The sequence below is a fragment of the Bradysia coprophila genome (assembly GCF_014529535.1).
Source record: "Bradysia coprophila strain Holo2 chromosome IV unlocalized genomic scaffold, BU_Bcop_v1 contig_5, whole genome shotgun sequence".
Taxonomy (NCBI): Eukaryota; Metazoa; Arthropoda; class Insecta; order Diptera; family Sciaridae; genus Bradysia; species Bradysia coprophila.
The window spans coordinates 363,239-387,993 of NW_023503374.1; the positions used below are offsets into that span (position 1 = coordinate 363,239).

Sequence of the window (24,755 nt, forward strand, 5' to 3'; positions counted from 1 at the left end):
AGATCGTTGTACCGTTTGGCTGAAATTTTTATTTCTTCTGAATACAACGGCTGTAATTGGTCGTAGGTCATAGTTGGCTGTTTTGGTTTGCGAGGTAGTGGCTGCAATGGATCATCGAAATTTATTTTGAAGTTTATTATACCGTCCGGACTGTAGTCGAGAACTCGCAAATCTTGAACGGTATCATCGCCAGTGTTTTTGCCTGGACGAATACTGTTGTATCGAAATAAGCGGGAGTCATCGTAGTTCCTAAAGTCTTGGTGGTTATACAGTTTGGCTTTCAGTGGTACAGTTTTTCGAGCTTTAATAGTGGCTGTTATGTAGTCGCTTGGCAAGTTGATGGGGCGCCCACTTAATTTTTTCTCAATCAAAGCGTGGACATTATCCACTTCCATTTGCGTATGTCCCTTGACTAGAAATTTTTGCTGAACACTTTTATTGTTCCGAACGGCATAATCCAACAATGAGTTGGACAGAATTTGGTTTCTGTTTTGGTATCCGCAACCATCTGACCACACAACAATTGGCAAATCATCATTACAGTTTTCATTCAGAAAGTCGTTCACGCAAGTAGTAAAAATTGATGCATCCATCTGGCCTTCGCCTTCGTGCCACCAGTTATTCATGCAATCCTTAGAACGCAAATCGTAGATGCTAAAGTTGTGGACCTTCAGTTTTTGCTTAAAATAAAGCGCACTGGCATTACTGACTGGACACAGCTTTACAGCTTGGACGTCCCAAACGAATGCATGAATTTCTCCAGCTAATGCTCGATTTTTGTCTTTGTCTTTTTCCTGACGAGCTCGATCTTTCAGTGACACATGCACGTTGTATTCATTGGAGGGAACATTCCCCTTATCATGGCCTTCGCAAGTGTCACATCGATCTTTTTTGGGCTGGTATAGACTTAACTTTCGGTCTTTAAAAAGATCGCAAAAGAACCCGTAGCTCAAACTTCCTTTTTGAGATTCGGAACACAACAATTGATAGTATCGATAGAGTTCCGCCAGGGTTTGGAAGTTGGGCTCGATGTAACTTTTATCCGTACGTTGTCGACAATAATGGGATGGCATTTTCGGTAAGTCATCGAAGAATTTCAGGAGAAAGTCTTTCCTTTCTTTGTCAGCTAATGACTTTTGCGAAGGAAGACGGTTGGCCTTGCGCCGTGCATTGAGAGTAGCTTTAGCTGGGATCATACCGTTGTTGTTGTTTGTTGTCCATTCTCTGACCATCCATTCATTCAGACCGAAAGACGAGAGGAAAAATTTTTTACATACTTGCACACGCCTGTTATCAATTTTCAAGAAGTATTTTGACGAATTCGAGCGACGTGATTCCTCAACAACTTTACGCTGAGTATTGTCCACGTCAACCAAAGACGCGATGTAAATTTTTTTCTGGTCCCAGTCGAGGTCGTCCCAAAAATAATTAAAATTTGCAGCACGCTTGTTTTCATCCACGTCATGACAGTTTCTTTCCTTTGAGGTAAAACAAAATTGCGATGAGCATCGAAGACCGAGCTGTCTTTCTGGTCGATCGACACCATGAACCATTCCCTTATCCGTTTTTGTGTAGACTTTAAACGCTTTCCCATGCTCTCTGTTGTTTTTGGTGATTTCTCTCGGCCAAGCCGATTTCATTTGCTTTCTATGTCGAGTGAACTTTTTCTTCGGTGCTTTACTCGCCTGAATTTCCGTCGTCTTTTCAGGACCGACTGATACGCCAAGGGATACATCTTCCGGCTCGTCTGTATTCACAGGGCCGAACGGTTCGGCATTATGAACAGCCGCTATGACAACATTAACTGGAACGCTACTCGAACTGACGACATCCGATGAAATGTTCCTGTTGCGTTCTCGATCCAATTTGCACTTGAGTCGATTCGACTGTTTCTTCGGAGGCTCATCTGTCGTCACGGAGGTGACCAGTCCGGCATTATTAACAGCTCCTATGACAACGCTGCTCTTGCGATCTCGATCCAATTTGGAATTGAATCGGTTCGACTGCTTCGTCGGCAGTTCGTCTGTATCAACAGGACTGATCGGTGCGGCATTCTTAACTGCCGCTGAGACAACGTTGCTGGTGCGATCTCGATCCAATTTCGACTTGACTCGATTCGACTGCTTCTTCGGAGGCTCGGCTGTCGTCACAGAGCTGACCAGTCCGGCATTATTATCAGCTGCTATGACAACGTTGCTGTCGCGATTTCGATCCAATTTGGACTTTACTCCATTCGACTGCTTCGTCGGCAGTTCGTCTGTATCAACAGGACTGATCGGTGCGGCATTCTCAACACCTGCTGAGACAACGTTGCTGTTGCGATTTCGATCCAATTTGGACTTTACTCGATTCGGCCGTTTCTTCGACACTTCGTCTGTATCAACATGACTGATCGGTGCGGCATTCTCAACACCCGCTGAGACACCGTTGCTGGCGCGATCTCGATCCAATTTGGACTTGAATCGGTTCGACTGCTTCGTCGGCAGTTCGTCTATATCAACAGGACTGATCGGAGCGGCATTCTTAACTGCCGCTGAGACAACGTTGCTGGTGCGATCTCGATCCAATTTCGACTTGACTCGATTCGACTGCTTCTTCGGAGGCTCGGCTGTCGTCACAGAGCTGACCAGTCCGGCATTATTATCAGCTGCTATGACAACGTTGCTGTCGCGATTGCGATCCAATTTGGACTTTACTCGATTCGACTGCTTCGTCGGCAGTTCGTCTGTATCAACAGGACTGATCGGTGCGGCATTCTTAACTGCCGCTGAGACAACGTTGCTGGTGCGATCTCGATCCAATTTCGACTTGTCTCGATTCGACTGCTTCTTCGGAGGCTCGGCTGTCGTCACAGAGCCGACCAGTCCGGCATTATTAGCAGCTGCTATTACAACGTTGCTGTTGCGATTTCGATCCAATTTGGACTTTACTCGATTCGACCGTTTCTTCGACACTTCGTCTGTATCAACATGACTGATCGGTGCGGCATTCTCAACACCCGCTGAGACACCGTTGCTGGCGCGATCTTGATCCAATTTGGACTTGAATCGGTTCGACTGCTTCGTCGGCAGTTCGTCTGTATCAACAGGACTGATCGGTGCGGCATTCTTAACTGCCGCTGAGACAACGTTGCTGGTGCGATCTCGATCCAATTTCGATTTGTCTCGATTCGACTGCTTCTTCGGAGGCTCGGCTGTCGTCACAGAGCCGACCAGTCCGGCATTATTAGCAGCTGCTATTACAACGTTGCTGTTGCGATTTCGATCCAATTTGGACTTTACTCGATTCGACTGCTTCTTCGACACTTCGTCTGTATCAACATGACTGATCGGTGCGGCATTCTTAACAGCGGATGTGTCTACATTAACGAGAGCGCTAAGCGAATTGCCGACATCCGATGTTACTTTGCTGGAACTGTGACTCTGTACATAACCTATTTCTTTTTGTTGATCTTGCTTCAGTTTGGCATTTAAATTGGAGGCATCCAAATCAATCTGCTTGCAATTTTTAACAACGCGATAACTTTGACGATGGCGATTTATATTCGTAGCGATTTTTGATAGCATTGTTCCTGCAATTTAACACATAGGTCCCCACGGCCACATTTTCATACACAATAGAAAACTTACCGCAATGAATTTTTGGTAGAAAAAAAAAACGAATTCTTAGAGATGAATGTAGACTACAATGAGACTGATCTAGAAAATTACGTGAAATTAAACACTGACAATATTTATGTGGAATTTAATTTAATTAAAATACATTTTTCACAGAGCCTTACCAAAATCTGATAGTAATTAAAGCTTATTTTGTAATGTCTAGATCAATCTCAAATTTGGTTTCAATTAAACTTACATTGGTGTGGGTGTGTTGGAACTTATTGTTTAATTGTAATAGTTTGCGTTGATGGTATCAAAACGGATTGCACCGATACAGTTCTATAATTTAGTCAATGCACTTCAAGCATGTGATACTCTAAATAGAGTACTGACTGAACCGGGATAGTGTATCAATCAAATTTTGGCACTATAAAAAATCTGGACAAAATTGTACTATATTCGGGAGCTGTAATTCGCAGCACTTTTGTTTGAAGTGCGTTGATTTAGTTCAATTATTAATATTTTTACATACTGGGAAATAATAATTGAATTCGTGGGAGATTATGAGCACGAGTTCATTGTTTTTTCAATTGTACTTTTTACATCATTACAAAAAGGAAATTTTCCTCTCATTTCTCGCGTACAAAAAACTTAGTGGAAACAAAAAATCTGGAATATCATAAAAATTATTTTAAAAACAAAAATCGACAAAATACAGCTAGCTACCGTCATTTGTATCTCAACGCGGTTACAAAATCAACAAAACTCAACAAAGATGACGTTACGAGGTAATCGCAAGTAGGTATCGACCATTTATTTGACGTAACGTTTAATTGTCCGGAGATATCGTCGAAAAACACTTAGGTACTTATTGGGCCCCAGCTCCGGAGAGGTCGATCCGAAATCGCCCATCTTCGAACTTAGCCTGTCTTTTGACATTACCAAACGGGGAAAAGAAAGAATTTTCAAAATCGGATGCGTTTTACTCAACTTATCGTGCAGACAGACGGACGGACTTTTTTTCCGCTGATTTGGCATCTCTGGACAACCACAAAAGGTTTCCCCTTACTTATTGAGTCCAATTCGACGTGTTACAAACGTATGCGTAAACCTATAAGACCCCAGTACTTCGTACGGGTCTAATAATCTTCTGAACGAAACCAACTAATTATTCAATAAACTATTATCATACAAATCTGTATGAACAATGATAAGGAAGTTGAGCTTGTCGAGCCTTACCTGGCAAAGTACAATATTATAATAAAACGATATTTTGCACCCATATTTAATTGTATCATTGATTAAGAAGTATAACAGACCAGTTTGCATGGAAGAATTATTAACGTTTTTAACGATTTCTGTACTCGGAAATCAACATCCTTTAAGAAAGGAAAAAAAATCTCAAGCATTTGCGTGTGCCTTGGTTTTTACTTTTGAATCGCTAACAGATGACTAAAAATTACACATGGCAGTAGCTTAATCATAAATTCTAGATACCAGAACAACGAACTTTGCACAAAAACAAAACATTTTCGTGGCAAAATCTTTACTTCTCTTTGCTACTATCAATTTTAGTCATTTTAACCCGAAACGCAATCTATCGAAAGATTTAATTTTTTTAATCTTTGAAAAAAGATCGAAACGAAATCTTTTGAATTATTTAAAATACTCGTAATCTTTCTGTAGATTAAACATTTAATCCGACTTTTTCTCTGTGTAGAGTGAAAACACTCTTTGTTCGGGATTCAACAGAACAAATGGAGTGTGAATACACCGACAGTGAATCAAATCATATCAATAATGTGAACAGTATTTACTCGTGCATACTGAAAGTCAGTCTGTCACGAATTCTCGTCGGGGCAACATCCTTGTGAGGTGACATGTAAAACCCATGTTCAAAAATAAGAAAATTCATGTCGTCGTACAGCGTGTTGTAAAGTGAAACAATTTTTTCCAGCTCAATGTCGTTAGCTTCCTACAAATTAGATCGACGGATTGCAGTAATAAAATGTAGATCCGGACGCACTTTCAGAATAAAAAATAAATAGAAAATTTACTTGTCTATGTGTATTAGGCCTGTTCAAATTTGAAAAATTTTTTAGATTGTATCGGCATGCTATCAGATAGTTAAGATGGTTCAAAAAAAGAGACCCTAACGTTTTTTTTATAATTTTTTGAAGCGTTTTTGATCTGGGGAGGTTCGTTTGAAGGAAAATTCTGAGTTTGGCTGGTTTTTAGACAGTTTTCGACACTAAACTCAACCAAAACATCACTTATAAACGTGGTAACTTATTTGTTGTCAAAGGAAATGCAAAATAAGAGTCTCGTTTTAAATATGAGCGAATTTGGTCAAGTGGTGTGAGAGAACGAGCTCGAGAAACTCTTGCAATAAGTGTCAGCGTGAAAGGGTAATCTCGTTTTTAAGTGTTACGCACCTCATCAACATCAGTGATATGGGCGTCAAAAGATGCGTATTGAAACACTTTCAGGGAAAAAAAAGTTTTTGAAAATCGGTCACGTGGTTCAGATGTGATAGTCGTAAGAGTGAGTCTCAATTGGCGAACTCGCATGCACGGCGATGGTTAATTTTCATCAAGTAACTTATGCGATTCGTAGCTTATATGAACATGATTATTTTTCCAGTGTTAAATGCGAGTCTGACTTACTTTCTCAATGAACTTTCATAGTTCGTACTTCATGCTTTCATAGTCAAAAGTGTGAGATAGTAAAAGAAAACCCAGAACGTCGAATTTATCACTAAAAAATTTTTATTGTCTTTTTTCAAAATATAATTATTTTTCGTTAAATCTATCTTCAAATACGTTGGATGTTCTTTTTGATAGTCATCAACAACTACCACCATATCTTGGTATTCTAAGTCATCTTTTTTGATGATGCCAATCAAATCAGACATCAGCTTTACTGATCTTTCAGCAGAATCATTAGCTACTTTCAATTGTTTCACAATGTCCGAACCTTTCTGGTATGATGGTAGTGATGACCATTTCTCTATTGGTTCCCGCAAAAAATCGGTCGCAATCCGGAATCTTTCAAAAAAATTTCGAGTATTTGAAGTTACAAAATCACTAATTTTTTTTTGTTAAAAATGTCTTCGTGATTTCGCTGACGCTTACGATTACTCTGTGATCATTTTGTGGAACGATATTTTCCTCGTCATCATCATCATCTGGGTCATCAAGTTTCAGACTGTCAATCATTACTCAACTTCTTACAGCAACACAATTTGTACGCAATGAATTCATTTTTTGCAGGAAAGCCTCAACGGAAATGGACTTGGGCTAGTGCAGATGGTGTAACGAAAAATGAGATCGATTACATCATAACTGGCTGTAAGTCAACCGTTAAGAACGTTACGGTCCTAAACAATTTTTCAACCGGTAGTGATCACCGAATGGTTCGTGCAAGAGTCACGTTAAATACCAGATTTCAAAGATCACAACTAGTTCAGAAAAGTGAAAGGATTGACGTACAACGGCTTTACACACAAAATGAAGAATTTGCTACGAAAATGACTGCCGAATTAGATAACGTCAACAATCAATGTGAAACATTGGACGAATTGAATACCAAAATCGTCGATACAATAATGGGATTCATGAAATCCAAATGCAAATCCGTCCAAGGGAAAGAATCAAAACTCAGCAGAGAAACGTTAGACCTGATCGCAAGCAGAGCAGAGTTGGTAAAAAACGGAGGGCGAGATTCGGTGGAATACCGGAACTTGTCTAAAAGTATCAACAAAGCAAGGAGATCAGATGAAAGAAAATATAATGTCCAATTGGCTCAAAACATAATTGAAGCTAACTGCAATATGAAAGTCCTACGGAGAAAAATGACAAACGCCAAAAAAGAAATCTTCAAATTACGAGACAAAACAGGAACGATCCAAACGGATCGAAATGCGATATTAAACATTGCAACAGAATTTTATGAGAATTTGTTTTCTTCAGCAAGACAGAGCCCAACGGAAGAAACCGAAGATAGACCAATAATAAGAAACGTGGGATCGGAGGATATGCCCGACATAACTGTTGATGAAGTCAAGGCCGCAGTAGCCGAGATGAAAAACAAAAAGTCTCCCGGAGAAGATGGTGTTCCAGTGGAAGCCATTAAACTGGGTGGAGACTCCTTATTAAAGGCAATCACGGCTTTGTTTAATCAATGTCTCCAATGGGAAGAAGTACCAGAAGCCTGGGAAAATGCGGTAATTACATTGCTGCATAAAAAAGGAGACATAACAAAGCTGGAAAATTACCGGCCCATAAGCCTATTGTCAACACTCTACAAGTTGTTTATGAAAATCATTACGAAGAGGAACACTAACAAGTTCGACTTCTACCAACCTGTTGAACAAGCTGCTTTCAGATCTGGTTTCAGCACAAACGACCATTTGCAGGTGATGAGAACGCTTATTGAGAAGTGTCGTGAATACAACATCGACATAGTCTTGCTATTCATAGACTTCGAAAAAGCTTTCGATTCAGTGGAAACATGGTCGATATTGGACGCATTAGACGAATGTAGAGTAGACTCAAGGTACTCCAACACAATTCGATATGTGTACAAAAATGCTACTTCATGTATAAAACTTCATAAGAGCACGGAGAAATTCAGAATTGGCCGAGGTGTAAGGCAGGGTGACACCATTTCACCGAAATTATTCACGGCAACTCTGCAGAGTATTTTTAGGAAGTTAAACTGGAGTAAAATGGGAATAAAGATAAATGGAGAGTACCTGAGCAATCTCCGCTTCGCTGATGACATTGTACCGATAGCAGCGAATCTAGGTCAGGCTCAGCTTATGCTACAACAGTTAAGTGAAGAGGCAAGCAAAGTTGGCCTCAAGATGAACTTATCGAAAACAAAAGTCATGACCAACATCGGGGACGATAGAGAAATAAAAATTGGTGACACTGTCATTGAACGAGTCGACAGCTATGTATATCTAGGACATAAACTGAAGTTAGGTCTCGACAACCAGACTGCAGAAATAAGACGTAGGATTGGTCTTGCATGGGCAGCGTTCGGAAAACTCAGACTAATTTTCAAAAGCAAAATGAATAATAGTCTGAAACGCAAAGTTTTCGACACTTGTGTCCTTCCAGTGCTCACTTATGGAGCGGAAACGTTAACTTTAACGAAAGCATCCGAAGATAAATTGAGAGTGACACAAAGAGCCATGGAACGGAGTATGCTTGGAATAACACTCAGAGACAGAATGACGAATCAATGGATTCGACAACAAACCAGGGTCGTTGATGTCATGGAAAGAATAGCATCTCTGAAATGGAGCTGGGCGGGACATATTGCAAGAAGGACAGACGAACGTTGGACCAAAAAGATCATGAACTGGCGACCATATAAAAGACGAGCTATAGGTAGACCACCAGAGAGATGGACAAACGGAATTAAGAATATTGCAGGTACAAACTGGCAGCAAATGGCAATGGATCGTACGAAATGGAAAGAAGTTGGAGAGGCCTACATCCAGCAGTGGATAGATACAGGCTGAAAAAGAAGAAGAAGAATCATCATTTCCACTTTGATTTCAGGTGGGATCGACCCATCGAAAAATGCAAGACCAACCGATTCTTGAGGTACCACGAATGTCGACTCATTTTTTTAATGATTTGTGGCACAACAGTTAAGTGAAGAGGCGAGCAAAGTTGGCCTCAAGATGAACTTATCGAAAACAAAAGTCACGACCAACATCGGGGACGATAGAGAAATCAAAATTGGTGACACTGTCATTGAACGAGTCGACAGCTATGTATATCTAGGACATAAACTGAAGTTAGGTCTGGACAACCAAACTGCAGAAATAAGACGTAGGATTGGTCTTGCATGGGCAGCGTTCGGAAAACTCAGATTAATTTTCAAAAGCAAAATGAATAATAGTCTGAAACGCAAAGTTTTCGACACTTGTGTCCTTCCAGTGCTCACTTATGGAGCGGAAACGTTAACTTTAACAAAAGCATCCGAAGATAAATTGAGAGTGACACAAAGAGCCATGGAACGGAGTATGCTCGGAATAACACTCAGAGACAGAATGACGAATAAATGGATTCGACAACAAACCAGGGTCGTTGATGTCATGGAAAGAATAGCATCTCTGAAATGGAGCTGGGCGGGACATATTGCAAGAAGGGTAGACGAACGTTGGACCAAAAAGATCATGAACTGGCGACCATATAAAAGACGAGCTATAGGTAGACCACCAGAGAGATGGACAAACGGAATTAAGAATATTGCAGGTACAAACTGGCAGCAAATGGCAATGGATCGTACGAAATGGAAAGAAGTTGGAGAGGCCTACATCCAGCAGTGGATAGAAACAGGCTGAAAAAGAAGAAGAAGAAGAAGAAGTGGCACTAACAGTACATTCATGGATTGGTCGAGTAAGACAGTTTTCAAAAATTCAAAGTCTTGAAAGGGAGCCTCCGCTGGTATGGGACATCGAAACCAAGCTTTCACATAATGCTGAATTATGAAGATTGACACCTCCCTCAACCCATTCAAGTCTGTTGAATTCAGGCCAAATTGGTGACGAAACATAAAAATCTTTAGACTATAAATGGCCTTCGACATCCACCTCGCGTGATGGTTTGCGCCGGGTGGATGAAAGACCACTTGGCCTTCACTTTTTTCTAGTTTCTCCCCAATGAAGAGTAGTGCCAGCTCCAACAGCTCTCTATAGTCAGATCTGTCGCAAATGAAAGAAAGTTAGATGTCATCTTCTCACGGCGGCGATATTCCACTTACATACCTAAAAAATTTTCCTCTCATTTTATCTATTATGAATTCTTTGATGCGGGCTCTGAATTGAGGCGTCAAGACTGCTGCAACTTTTTCATCAGAAGTTCCGGGACTGTACTTTTTCGGGTCGATGTTTTTCCAGGCATTTTTGAAATCGTCGAAAAGTTTCACCTTGTCCGATTTTGTTTCGCCCATGAAAAATTCGTAAACTAGCCTCAAAATCAGCTCGTATATGTGGTGACGACAAGGGAAAAACTGTAAATGTTTGCCAAGCATCCTTTCTAATCTGAGAGCAGCCCCTTTGATCTGGCCAGAATTTACATAAGTGGTATCGAAGCATAGTGAAACTATAAATTCGTTAAGATCCCAATCTTGAATTAACTTGAAAACTGTTTCCGCCACATTCAGTCCTTTCTCTCCAGATATTGGACAACCCAAGATTTGTTCCTCATTGTCACACAGCGCTTTTACCACCACCCGTTCTACTAACTTACGATCAGTAATGTTCTGAACACATTTTCCATCCCAGTGTATTTTTACTAACTTTTCAGCTCCCTGCGATACATAATTCTGTTTAACAATGACACGGTTTATAGTTAGCCTTTGCTGCACAAAAAAATCCAAAAATAAATTTAGACTTACTATGAAATTGTCTTGTATCTCATGGAACTTCGTTCCTCTATTTGCCTGCCGTTTACGTCTTATTGTTGAAGTGCTTAACACATAATGGTTCGGATTCAATTTCAATGCCTTTCAAATAAGAATGCTATCAACTTTAACGAATGATGAGAGAAACTTTGCAAATACCTTTAACGTCGGTACTAGCAAACGCATCATACAAGGGTTACTGACTCTACATTTGTCAATTGCAGAAGCCATGTCGCTGTTAATGAATTTAATTTTGGGGCTTGTCGCAGACTCTGCTTGATAGTCTTCGTCACTATCGGTCGCTGTGGCTGAGGCACTTTTACTGGATGCACTTGATTCATCCCTAGGAGGTACTTCAATATTTTCATTGGTTTGTACATTTGCACTGGAAGTCGGTTTCGGTGCTTCTTGTTCTGTGCGTTTTCTTTGTCTGCCTAATTTACCTATCACACCTGCAAATCAATATGAACATCTGTGTAATAATTGACAAGGCAACCACGAAAATGATATTTTTATACCAGGCCGACCAGGTTTTCGTTGATTTTCCAAAAACGCTCTAATTTCCTTGTCATCAATGATGTCCAGCGCATTTATTGTCGAAATGTCGAACAAGTTTTCCAGTTCGACGATAAATTTTTCTGTTTTAGTTTTCTCTACAGGAAACATTGGACGAGTGCGTTTTAATGATTTCTTAACATCCCGATATTCTTCGTAAAGGTCACATATGTGTTTTGTAACAGTTTTGTAGTGCTTTAAAGCAATTGTTGGAATGTTTGCATAAAATTTAATTATTTCGTCGTAAACTGCTTTCGCAATATCATTTTGACTCATTCTTGTATTGGAATTGAGAAGGTGTGAAAAGAATCCTAACACTCGTCTGTTTGACGGCAATTTTATACCAGCTATTTTCCTTATTGGCTCAATCGACAATTCGGATTCTTTACTTCCTCCGGAACTCGAGGAGCGACCTGACGAGCTTCGAGATCCCGAAGTGTGGCGAACTCTGTCTCGCAATTGAGTGGAGACAATAGTAGTTGACAATTCAGAAGAATCCGCCTGAGACGTACTCGCCGAAGTTGCGAAAATGGAGGAATCTTGAGTCGAAATTGAACAGCCCGTCGAACTTTCACTTCCTGCCAAAGTATTGCTTCCACTTTCAGACAGACTGGAACTCGAAATTTCCGTCGGCACTTCACTTTTCGATCGCTTTCGAGCTCTCTTGGAACTTGGATCTGAAATCCGTTTACTAGTTCCCGGTTTATTCGACATAGTAAATCTTCAAAAAAAAAGGATCAAAAATCAAAATGTAATTCACAGCTATGGCGCCGGCTTACTAGACTTACTACTGCGACTGCTTTGATTTTGACATTCTAACACTTTTGACCACGAAAGTATGAAGTACGAACTATGAAAGTTAGTTGAGAAAGTAGTAATTGTTGCATAATGGATTTTAGTAAAATCGTGGAACCGGTCCTGAGCACGCTCAAACAGAACGCTTTTCGGTCACTTACCAATTGACTTATGAAGCCAATTTTATGAGTCAGACTCGCATTTAACACTGGAAAAATAATCATGTTCATATAAGCTACGAATCGCATAAGTTACTTGATGAAAATTAACCATCGCTGTGCATGCGAGTTCGCCAATTGAGACTCACTCTTTCGACTATCACATCTGAACCACGTGACCGATTTTCAAAAACTTTTTTTCCCTGAAAGTGTGTTTCAATACGCATCTTTTGACGCCCATATCACTGATGTTGATGAGGTGCGTAACACTTAAAAACGAGATTACCCTTTCACGCTGACACTTATTGCAAGAGTTTCTCGAGCTCGTTCTCTCACACGACTTGACCAAATTCGCTCATATTTAAAACGAGACTCTTATTTTGCATTTCCTTTGACAACAAATAAGTTACCACGTTTATAAGTGATGTTTTGGTTGAGTTTAGTATCGAAAACTGTCTAAAAACCAGCCAAACTCAGAATTTTCCTTCAACCGAACCTCCCCAGATCAAAAACGCTTCAAAAAATTATAAAAAAAAACGTTAGGGTCTCTTTTTTTGAACCATTTTAACTCTCTGATAGCATGCCGATACAATCTAAAATAATTTTTCAAATTTGAACAGGCCTAGATGCCTTCACAATCGTCGCCATTTTTAACGGGGCATTATTGTTGGGAATTATTTTTATTGTCGGACATTATCGTTTTTGTCCAAAAAAGCTGGCTTCCTTAGTTGTTGGTACACTTTACTCGACGGCAGCATTTTTCGACGAAAACGATAATGCCCCACCTGTTTTGATTTTTCCTCGATTTATCGGTCTTGTCGAATATAAAGAAATTTGTTGCGAGACGTTTCGCAGCTTATTGCTGCATCATCAGTCTTTATTATGAAATAATTTATTTCAATCGGCACCAGTCCACCGACCAATTTTGTCACTACATTACTCCTCATTGAGTCAAATGAAAGGTATTTACAATACCGATCGGCAAAAATGTTTTTTTATGAAAATTAGATAACCGACTCGAGAGTTAGAGCCCTTGATGTGAACCAGGTACAGGGCACGAAGCAGTTTTTGCTCGTAGGTCGGCCAAATTTGACCGGATTTCGACTGGCTTTCTTCTTCTTCTTTTTCAGTCTGTTTCTATCCACTGCTGGATGTAGGCCTCTCCAACTTCTTTCCATTTCGTACGATCCATTGCCATTTGCTGCCAGTTTGTACCTGCAATATTCTTAATTCCGTTTGTCCATCTCTCTGGTGGTCTACCTATAGCTCGTCTTTTATATGGTCGCCAGTTCATGATCTTTTTGGTCCAACGTTCGTCTGTCCTTCTTGCAATATGTCCCGCCCAGCTCCATTTCAGAGATGCTATTCTTTCCATGACATCAACGACCCTGGTTTGTTGTCGAATCCATTGATTCGTCATTCTGTCTCTGAGTGTTATTCCGAGCATACTCCGTTCCATGGCTCTTTGTGTCACTCTCAATTTATCTTCGGATGCTTTCGTTAAAGTTAACGTTTCCGCTCCATAAGTGAGCACTGGAAGGACACAAGTGTCGAAAACTTTGCGTTTCAGACTATTATTCATTTTGCTTTTGAAAATTAGTCTGAGTTTTCCGAACGCTGCCCATGCAAGACCAATCCTACGTCTTATTTCTGCAGTTTGGTTGTCCAGACCTAACTTCAGTTTATGTCCTAGATATACATAGCTGTCGACTCGTTCAATGACAGTGTCACCAATTTTGATTTCTCTATCGTCCCCGATGTTGGTCATGACTTTTGTTTTCGATAAGTTCATCTTGAGGCCAACTTTGCTCGCCTCTTCACTTAACTGTTGTAGCATAAGCTGAGCCTGACCTAGATTCGCTGCTATCGGTACAATGTCATCAGCGAAGCGGAGATTGCTCAGGTACTCTCCATTTATCTTTATTCCCATTTTACTCCAGTTTAACTTCCTAAAAATACTCTGCAGAATCGCCGTGAATAATTTCGGTGAAATGGTGTCACCCTGCCTTACACCTCGGCCAATTCTGAATTTCTCCGTGCTCTTATGAAGTTTTATACATGAAGTAGCATTTTTGTACACATATCGAATTGTGTTGGAGTACCTTGAGTCTACTCTACATTCGTCTAATGCGTCCAATATCGACCATGTTTCCACTGAATCGAAAGCTTTTTCGAAGTCTATGAATAGCAAAACTATGTCGATGTTGTATTCACGACACTTCTCAATAAGCGTTCTCATCACCTGCAAATGGTCGTTTGTGCTGAAACCAGATCTGAAAGCAGCTTGTTCAACAGGTTGGTAGAAGTCGAACTTGTTAGTGTTCCTCTTCGTAATGATTTTCATAAACAACTTGTAGAGTGTTGACAATAGGCTTATGGGCCGGTAATTTTCCAGCTTTGTTATGTCTCCTTTTTTATGCAGCAATGTAATTACCGCATTTTCCCAGGCTTCTGGTACTTCTTCCCATTGGAGACATCTATTAAACAAAGCCGTGATTGCCTTTAATAATGAGTCTCCACCTAGTTTAATGGCTTCCACTGGAACACCATCTTCTCCGGGAGACTTTTTGTTTTTCATCTCGGCTACTGCAGCTTTGACTTCATCAACAGTTATGTCGGGCATATCCTCCGATCCCACGTTTCTTATTATTGGTCTATCTTCGGTTTCTTCCGTTGGGCTCTGTCTTGCTGAAGAAAACAAATTCTCATAAAATTCTGTTGCAATGTTTAATATCGCATTTCGATCCGTTTGGATCGTTCCTGTTTTGTCTCGTAATTTGAAGATTTCTTTTTTGGCGTTTGTCATTTTTCTCCGTAGGACTTTCATATTGCAGTTAGCTTCAATTATGTTTTGAGCCAATTGGACATTATATTTTCTTTCATCTGATCTCCTTGCTCTGTTGATACTTTTAGACAGGTTCCGGTATTCCACCGAATCTCGTCCTCCGTTTTTTACCAACTCTGCTCTGCTTGCGATCAGGTCTAATGTTTCTCTGCTGAGTTTTGATTCTTTCCCTTGGACGGATTTGCATTTGGATTTCATGAAACCCATTATTGTATCGACGATTTTGGTATTCAATTCGTCCAATGTTTCACATTGATTGTTGACGTTATCTAATTCGGCAGTCATTTTCGTAGCAAATTCTTCATTTTGTGTGTAAAGCCGTTGTACGTCAATCCTGGTTTTGCTTTATTAAAATTAATTTGATTGACCGTACCAATCAGGAAAAAAAAAGTTATGAAATTCGGCTCAACGGGACATGAACTAGGTTCCTTGGAGTGAGCTCATATCCGGCTACTCGTAGCCAGTGAACGTGGTGTTTTTTTGCCAATATCTTCAATAAATTTTGACCGAATTTCATGATTTTTTTTTTGACGAATGAAAGACGTTATTACTATTTCCGGTTTCCTAACAAAATGTCTGCCGACGGCCATATTGGATTTTAGTAAAAACAAAGTGAAATTCATTCGTTTTCGCCAATTTTTGTATAATCTGATATGTACTTGCAGTGCACACATAGCGTTATGTGGATAAATTTCTAGAAGCAGGTCATTGGACTGAGGCCACTACTCGCCTTTAAGTGTATTTTGCCCATAAATCGAGTAAATCTCATCCGATTTTGCTTTTTTTTGTTTCATTTGAGAGGTAATTGAGATGTGATTTTGGGTTTCTAAAGTATTATCGTAAATTGTTGGTTTTATTTGAGAGGTACTTCGTACGGGCTTTCGTAATTACGCTATGCGCAATTTTAAAAATGAACACTTTCAGTAAATTTGACCATGCCCAACTTGACTAGGTGGGCAATAATATCAAAAACGCAATCGGGTTACGGAAGAATTTTGGGAACAGACGCATTATAGGGTTGTAGACGTATTAGGGTTACGGGCGTATAAGGCCTACTACGGACGCATTATGGTTACGGACGAAATAGGATTACGGGTCGTACAGGGCTCAGTCGCAGCAAACGCTCCGACTGTTCTGATGATTTGTTTAAAAGAAAGGTTAGTGCCGATTGGAACAAAATTGTAGACAACCCGATGGAGAAGGGTCATTTGACAAATGAAGAAGGACATTTTGTTTACATCTTTGCTAAATATCCCGATTGTTTTATATGTAAATTTTCGCAATTTCGACTGAATAAAAAGATGGCGCGCTGCACACATGTTGACCAAGGTTTCTGACTTTGCTTATTTTTCTTATTTTTTCACGATACTTTACTGAATTAAAAATTAATTATGCAAAATTTCCATGCATAATATAGTTCAAAAATACTTCAAATAACGTTCGGCATCGAAATAAAATATAAAAATGTTTTGTTTGGAACTTAATTATAGACCATTTTTTATATTTCCCTGTCATGGGTGATATGCAAACGCTTACCCATTTATTTGTGTATAATTGTTCTAATCCGCCCTATATGTTATTGAATTAATTTGTAATTTCCACAATTAACATTTCACACAGTACACTTTCCATTTATATGTGTATTTTATGTGGGTTTTGAAGTTGAAGTGGAAAATGAAGAACATGTTTCTTCTTCTTTTTCAGCCTGTTTCTATCCACTGCTGGATGTAGGCCTCTCCAGCTTCTTTCCATTTCGTACGATCCATTGCCATTTGCTGCCAGTTTGTACCTGCAATATTCTTAATTCCGTTTGTCCATCTCTCTGGTGGTCTACCTATAGCTCGTCTTTTATATGGTCGCCAGTTCATGATCTTTTTGGTCAGAAGTTCGTCTGCCCTTCTTGCAATATGTCCCGCCCAGCTCCATTTCAGAGATGCTATTCTTTACATGACATCAACGACCCTGGTTTGTTGTCGAATCCATTTATTCGTCATTCTGTCTCTGAGTGTTATTCCGAGCATACTCCGTTCCATGGCTCTTTGTGTCACTCTCAATTTATCTTCGGATGCTTTTGTTAAAGTTAACGTTTCCGCTCCATAAGTGAGCACTGGAAGGACACAAGTGTCGAAAACTTTGCGTTTCAGACTATTATTCATTTTGCTTTTGAAAATTAGTCTGAGTTTTCCGAACGCTGCCCATGAACATGTTTACGTCGTTGGAATTTCTATACAATTGTGTTATATGATGTTGTAATCTTGTAATCAACATTTATAAAAACCATAAAGATCACAAGAATGACAAAGTCGAAATAATTTAAACATAATTATCCTAAACAATGATTACGCAGTATTTAAAATTAAATGTTTAGAAAATTTTTACTTTTGCTTCTTTCAGGTGAAAAATATGAAACTATGTTGGTAGATAATGCTTACAAAGTGGCGATGAAACTACTGGTTAAAAAAGTTGGCCCAACTGATTTCGGTTCATATAAATGTGTTGCCAAAAATTCTTTGGGTGAAACAGATGGAACGATAAAATTATACAGTAAGTCATAACTTCTTCCAATGCCTAGGACCTAGTAGTGGTGCAATAATGGCGTCCACATATTTTATCAATTTACTCCCAATAGCCTTTTTTCCTTAAACCATTTTTTATTTATATAGCTTGAGTACCTGGAAATATTTCCTGATTAGAAATTATATTTCATTAATATTTTATTAGAATAGTTATTTGCATCACTTCGTTTGAAACCACGAAATTACAGTATACGTGGAGAATTCGTATACAACGAGAATAGTTTGATACGAAGAATGGATGGAACTTTCTTCGGTGTTGTATTGCTGGACGGATGATTAGAATTGGACACTTGAGACAGATGTTGTGGTCTCAAGTCCTTGTGTAGCTCATTGTCCTCGACCAAAGAATAAAAACAACAGAATAATTTTTGCAAACGTATGCATTCAGACACATACTGTGATTGAGTGGTTTCTAACCTGTAATGCACAAAATTTTACACTTGCCACACCATGAAATATACAAATAACAAAAACAAATACAAAGCATTTCTATCGCGTATCTATCGTATCGAAAATACGCGATACAAAGCAGAACGAGTCGATCGTTCGATGTTCATAAGTCTGTTCCAAGGCCATATGAATTGTCAAACTTCATCCATAAAGACATAACCTCATCAATATTTATATGGAAACCGATCTCTGTGGATGAAATCGTGTTCGTTGGGCCAGTCAAAATTCGTGTTTACAGTTACTTGGAACAAACCTATTATAATACGGAGAGTAAGCTCCGCCTTCGTTTTAATTTAAAATCAAATTTCTCTCTTTGACGAAACACGTAAATAGCCACTGGAAATGCCGCTACTAAGTAAAATATTGTTCACATCGCTAGACCTGTTTACAAGGTCTTCTTCTTCTTCTTCTTTTTCAGCCTGTTTCTATCCACTGCTGGATGTAGGCCTCTCCAACTTCTTTCCATTTCGTACGATCCATTGCCATTTGCTGCCAGTTTGTACCTGCAATATTCTTAATTCCGTTTGTCCATCTCTCTGGTGGTCTACCTATAGCTCGTCTTTTATATGGTCGCCAGTTCATGATCTTTTTGGTCCAACGTTCGTCTGTCCTTCTTGCAATATGTCCCGCCCAGCTCCATTTCAGAGATGCTATTCTTTCCATGACATCAACGACCCTGGTTTGTTGTCGAATCCATTGATTCGTCATTCTGTCTCTGAGTGTTATTCCAAGCATACTCCGTTCCATGGCTCTTTGTGTCACTCTCAATTTATCTTCGGATGCTTTCGTTAAAGTTAACGTTTCCGCTCCATAAGTGAGCACTGGAAGGACACAAGTGTCGAAAACTTTGTGTTTCAGACTATTATTCATTTTGCTTTTGAAAATTAGTCTGAGTTTTCCGAACGCTGCCCATGCAAGACCAATCCTACGTCTTATTTCTGCAGTCTGGTTGTCCAGACCTAACTTCAGTTTATGTCCTAGACAAGGTTGCACTCGCTAATCACTTTTTTTAGCGACGCTAACGCTAACGCTAATTCAGAAAAATATTAGCGTCGCTAATTGGATTCGCTAAGTAAAATTAAATTAGCGCGCTAATAGCGGCCGCTACTAGCGACCGCTAGTCATCGCTAATTTCCAAAAATCACGCAAGTGGAAAATTCAGAAAAATGACCACATTTTTACAAATTTTTCGTTCTAAATATCGTTCCTTTGAATTCGAATTCACATTTTGAACAGACACGTTACGATTTGGATAGGAAAATAATATCAATTGGACTGAGTGCATCTCGGTCGCTTGTCAAGAGTGTGACGAAATCAGGGAGTCAAGTGTCGATAGAGATCAATGAACCAAATATACGAATACAAAACTTATAGAGTAGTTGATTTATCCCAGTCACTCTTGGCCGGTTAAGCTCTCGAATTTCGAATTTAGATGTTGACAATAACAATAATGACAAAAACACAATTTTTCCTCTCGTAAACAAACGTTCACATGGACTTTAACCTGAATTATTTATTTTTACAAAGAAGACGTCTGGCTCTTTCTATTCGAATACAAACGAAAATATTTTTGGGCGAGATTTGAGTGACTCATTCTTATAAATTTCTAATGTTATTTACTTCACTGTAATATGACAATTACCAAATTAAAATACCGAAAAAATAATTTTGATTAGTCGAATTATTTTGCTATTTTTGAACAAATTTTTAGCGAATGGATCATTGTCAATGTCGTTTGAGATGTCAAATGAGCTGTCATTTTCACAAAGCTAACCAAAATGTTACAAAAATTTATATGGAGCTGTCATTGTTTGAGGTTAGCTTTGTGAAATTGACAACTCATTTGACACTATTTTGAGAGAAGAACAGTTATTTGACACTGATCTATTAATTAGCGACTAGCGGAAACTTTTCCGCTAACTACGTTTTAGCGACCGCTACTCGCTATAAGCGAGACTTTTTCGAATTTAGCGTCGCTAATAGCGGCGATACATAGCTGTCGACTCGTTCAATGACAGTGGCACAAATTTTGATTTCTCTATCGTCCCCGATGTTGGTCATGACTTTTGTTTTCGATAAGTTCATCTTGAGGCCAACTTTGCTTGCCTCTTCACTTAACTGTTGTAGCATAAGCTGAGCCTGATCTAGATTCGCTGCTATCGGTAGAATGTCATCAGCGAAGCGGAGATTGCTCAGGTACTCTCCATTTATCTTTAATCCCATTTTATTAAACTTTAACTTCCTAAAAACACTCTGCAGAATCGCCGTGAATAATTTCGGTGAAATGGTGTCACCCTGCCTTACACCTCGGGCGATTCTGAATTTCTCCGTGCTCTTATGAAGTTTTATACATGAAGTAGCATTTTTGTACACATATCGAATTGTGTTGGAGTACCTTGAGTCTACTCTACATTCGTCTAATGCGTCCAATATCGACCATGTTTCCACTGAATCGAAAGCTTTTTCGAAGTCTATGAATAGCAAGACTATGTCGATGTTGTATTCACGACACTTCTCAATAAGCGTTCTCATCGTTTGTGCTGAAACCAGATCTGAAAGCAGCTTGTTCAACAGGTTGGTAAAAGTCGAACTTGTTAGTGTTCCTCTTCGTAATGATTTTCATAAACAATTTGTAGAGTGTTGACAATAGGCTTATGGGCCGGTAATTTTCCAGCTTTGTTATGTCTCCTTTTTTATGCAGCAATGTAATTACGGCATTTTCCCAGGCTTCTAGTACTTCTTCCCATTGGAGACAGACATTGATTAAACAAAGCCGTGATTGCCTTTAATAAGGAGTCTCCACCCAGTTTAATGGCTTCCACTGGAACACCATCTTCTCCGGGAGACTTTTTGTTTTTCATCTCAGCTACTGCGGCCTTGACTTCATCAACAGTTACGTCGGGCATATCCGCCGATCCCACGTTTCTTGTTATTGGTCTATCTTCGGTTTCTTCCGTTGGACTCTGTCTTGCTGAAGAAAACAAATTCTCATAAAATTCTGTTGCAATGTTTAATATCGCATTTCGATCCGTTTGGATCGTTCCTGTTTTGTCTCGTAATTTGAAGATTTCTTTTTTGGCGTTTGTCATTTTTCTCCGTAGTACTTTCATATTGCAGTTAGCTTCAATTATGTTTTGAGCCAATTGGACATTATATTTTCTTTCATCTGATCTCCTTGCTTTGTTGATACTTTTAGACAAGTTCCGGTATTCCACCGAATCTCGCCCTCCGTTTTTTACCAACTCTGCTCTGCTTGTGATCAGGTCTAATGTTTCTCTGCTGAGTTTTGATTTTTTCCCTTGGACGGATTTGCATTTGGATTTCATGAAACCCATTATTGTATCGACGATTTTGGTATTCAATTCGTCCAATGTTTCACATTGATTGTTGACGTTATCTAATTCGGCAGTCATTTTCGTAGCAAATTCTTCATTTTGTGTGTAAAGCCTTTGTACGTCAATCCTTTCACTTTTTTGAACTAATTGTGCTCTTTGAAATCTGGTATTTAACGTGACTCTTGCACGAACCATTCGGTGATCACTACCGGTTGAAAAATTGTTTAGGACCATAACGTTCTTAACGGTTGACTTACAGCCAGTTATGATGTAATCGATCTCATTTTTCGTTACACCATCTGCACTAGCCCAAGTCCATTTCCGTTGAGGCTTTCCGGCAAAAAATGAATTCATTGCGTACAAATTGTGTTGCTGTAGGAAGTTGAGTAGAGTATTTCCACGCTCATTTCTTTGGTCGTTGCTAAAACTACCAATAGAAACTTCGGAGTCTTCTTCTCGTTTTCCCAGCTTCGCATTGAAATCACCGATTAGATATTGGTAATGTGATGGGTTTTCGTCCAGAGCTTTCTCGACATCTTCATAGAATCTTTCTACTTCTTCGTCATCATGGGTGGACGTGGGTGCGTAAACCTGAAGGTCTGCTGAAAGAGAACTAAAAAAGTGGGGGTTCCAAAGCACGTGATATTCAGTGTTTTCATGGTGTGGCGAGTGGAACTCAAGAATTTCATACTCGTTAAATGCTTCTTTTTGCGGGTTGAAGATGGTATTTAAAAGAACAGAACGCATTGCATTTGCTTGTTGGACCCGTACGAAGTACTGGGGTCTTATAGGTTTACGCATACGTTTGTAACACGTCGAATTGGACTCCCTGAGTAAGGGGAAACCTATTGTGGTTGTCTAGAGATGCCAAATCAGTGAAAAACAAGGCATCAGAACAGTCGGAGCGTTTGCTACGACTGAGCCCCGTACGACCCGTAAACCTAATTAGCCCGAAACCATTATACGTCCATAGCCCTAGTAAGCCCGTAACCCTTATTCGTCCGATATCAAAATGCTTCCGTAACCTTATTGCGTACTTGACATCATTGTCTATTTTTGCAAATTGTAAACTGTAAGCGTTCATCTTTAAAATTGCGCTTAGCGCAATTACAAAAGCCCGTCGAAGTACTTCTCAAGTATAAAACAAAAGTTTACGATGTAATCTTAGGAATCCGAATTTACAACTTTTTTTTATCCCAATTTTCTTTCGGTATTGAATTATCTGTCAAACGAAACAAAAAGTAGCAAAATCTGATGAAATATACTCGATTTATGTGCAAAAAACACTTAGGGCCGAGCAGCGGCCTTAGTTCAAGGGCCCAAATTTGAAACTTTTTTAGCCACGTTTTTTCGGTATTCAATTACCTTCCATAGAAAACTAAATCTAGCAAAATCGGATGAGATTTACTCGATTTATGTGCAAAAAACACTTAGGGCCAAGTAGTGGCCTTAGTCCAAGGGACCCAATTTGAAACTTTTTTCGCCACGTTCTTTTCGGTATTCATTTATCTCTCAAACGAAACGAAACAAAAACTAACAAAATCGGATGAGATTTCTCGATTTATGTGCAAAAAACACTTAGGGCCGAGTAGCGGCCTTAGTCCAAGGGCCCAAATTTGAAACTTTTTTCGCAACGTTCTTTTCGGTATTCAATTACCTTCCATAAAAAACTAAATCTAGCAAAATCGGATGAGATTTACTCGATTTATGTGCAAAAAACACTTAGGGCCGAGTAGCGGCCTTAGTCCAAGGGCCCAAATTTAAAACTTTTTTCGCCACTTTCTTTTTGGTATTCAATTAGACTCCATAAAAAACAAAATCTAGCAAAATCGGATGAGATTTACTCGATTTATGTGCAAAAAACACTTAGGGTCGAGTAGCGGCCTTAGTCCAAGGGCCCAAATTTGAAACTTTTTTCGCCATCATTCTATTCGGCATTCAATTATCTCTCAAATGAAACAAAAACTAGCAAAATCGGATGAGATTTACTCGATTTATGTGCAAAAAACACTTAGGGCCGAGTAGCGGCCTTAGTCCAAGGGCCCTAATTTGAAACTTTTTTCGTCACGTTCTTTTCGGTATTCAATTACCTTCCATAAAAAACTAAAACTACCAAAATCGGATGAGATTTACTCGATTTATGTGCAAAAACACTTAGGGCCGAGTAACGGCCTTTGAGCCCTCCCATAAAGCCCACGTTGCATCTTACCCAAAAACAATGTTCAGCAACTTTGTTCTACTCGTCAATACCTTTCATTTAATATATCACAAGCAGGTATTGCGTGCGTATTTCGGTAGATATCGGCGAAAGACTGAAAAACACCTATAGGGCCCTAGCTCTGGAAGGGCCGGCCCTACCATGCCCATTTTCGAACTTGACCTTACTTTTGTCCATACCAATCGGGGAAAAAAAGAATTTTGAAAAAAGGTTGTGATTTACTCTAGCTAGAGGGGTCACGGACGGACGGACGGACGGACGGACATTTTTAGCCCCGTACGAAGTACTGGGGGCTTATAAGATTAATATGCCGTTTGTAACACGTCGAATTGGAAGCAGACAGTAAGGGCAAAGCATTTGGTTATGTTCATAGACTACGAATCCGCAATAAAAAAATGTCCGTCCGTCCGTCCGTCCGTCCGTCCGTCCGTGACCCCTCTAGCTTGAGCAAATCACAACCTTTTTTCAAAATTCTTTTTTTCCCCGATTGGTATCGACAAAAGTAAGGTCAAGTTCGAAAATGGGCATGGTAGGGTCGGCCCTTCTAGAGCTAGGGCCCTATAGGTGTTTTTCAGTCTTTCGACGATATCTACCGAAATACGCACGCAATAGATGCTTGTGATATATCAAATGAAAGGTATTGACGAGTAGAACAAAGTTGCTGAACATTGTTTTTGTGTAGGATGCAACGCGAGCTTGTTGGTAGGGCTCAAAGGTCGTTACTCGGCCCTAAGAGTTTTTTCCACATAAATCGAGTAAATCTCATCCGATTTTGCCAGATTTAGTTTTTTATGGAAGG

General features: G+C 39.5%; 1 protein-coding gene and 1 long non-coding RNA gene across 3 annotated transcripts in view; both read left to right on the forward strand.

Moving 5' to 3' along the window:
- The window catches only part of LOC119071456 (lachesin), a 188,497-nt gene that overhangs the window by 131,990 nt on the left and 31,752 nt on the right, over window positions 1–24,755 (forward strand). For both annotated transcript variants that reach the window (XM_037176309.1, XM_037176308.1), the window contains one exon: window positions 17,772–17,921. In XM_037176309.1, coding sequence (XP_037032204.1) covers window positions 17,772–17,921 — 150 coding nt within the window. The remainder of the gene's footprint in view (window positions 1–17,771; window positions 17,922–24,755) is intronic.
- Window positions 9,153–12,303, forward strand: LOC119071457. Its single transcript, XR_005086658.1, has 2 exons — window positions 9,153–9,252; window positions 9,987–12,303. It is a non-coding gene; the product is annotated as an uncharacterized LOC119071457 (long non-coding RNA).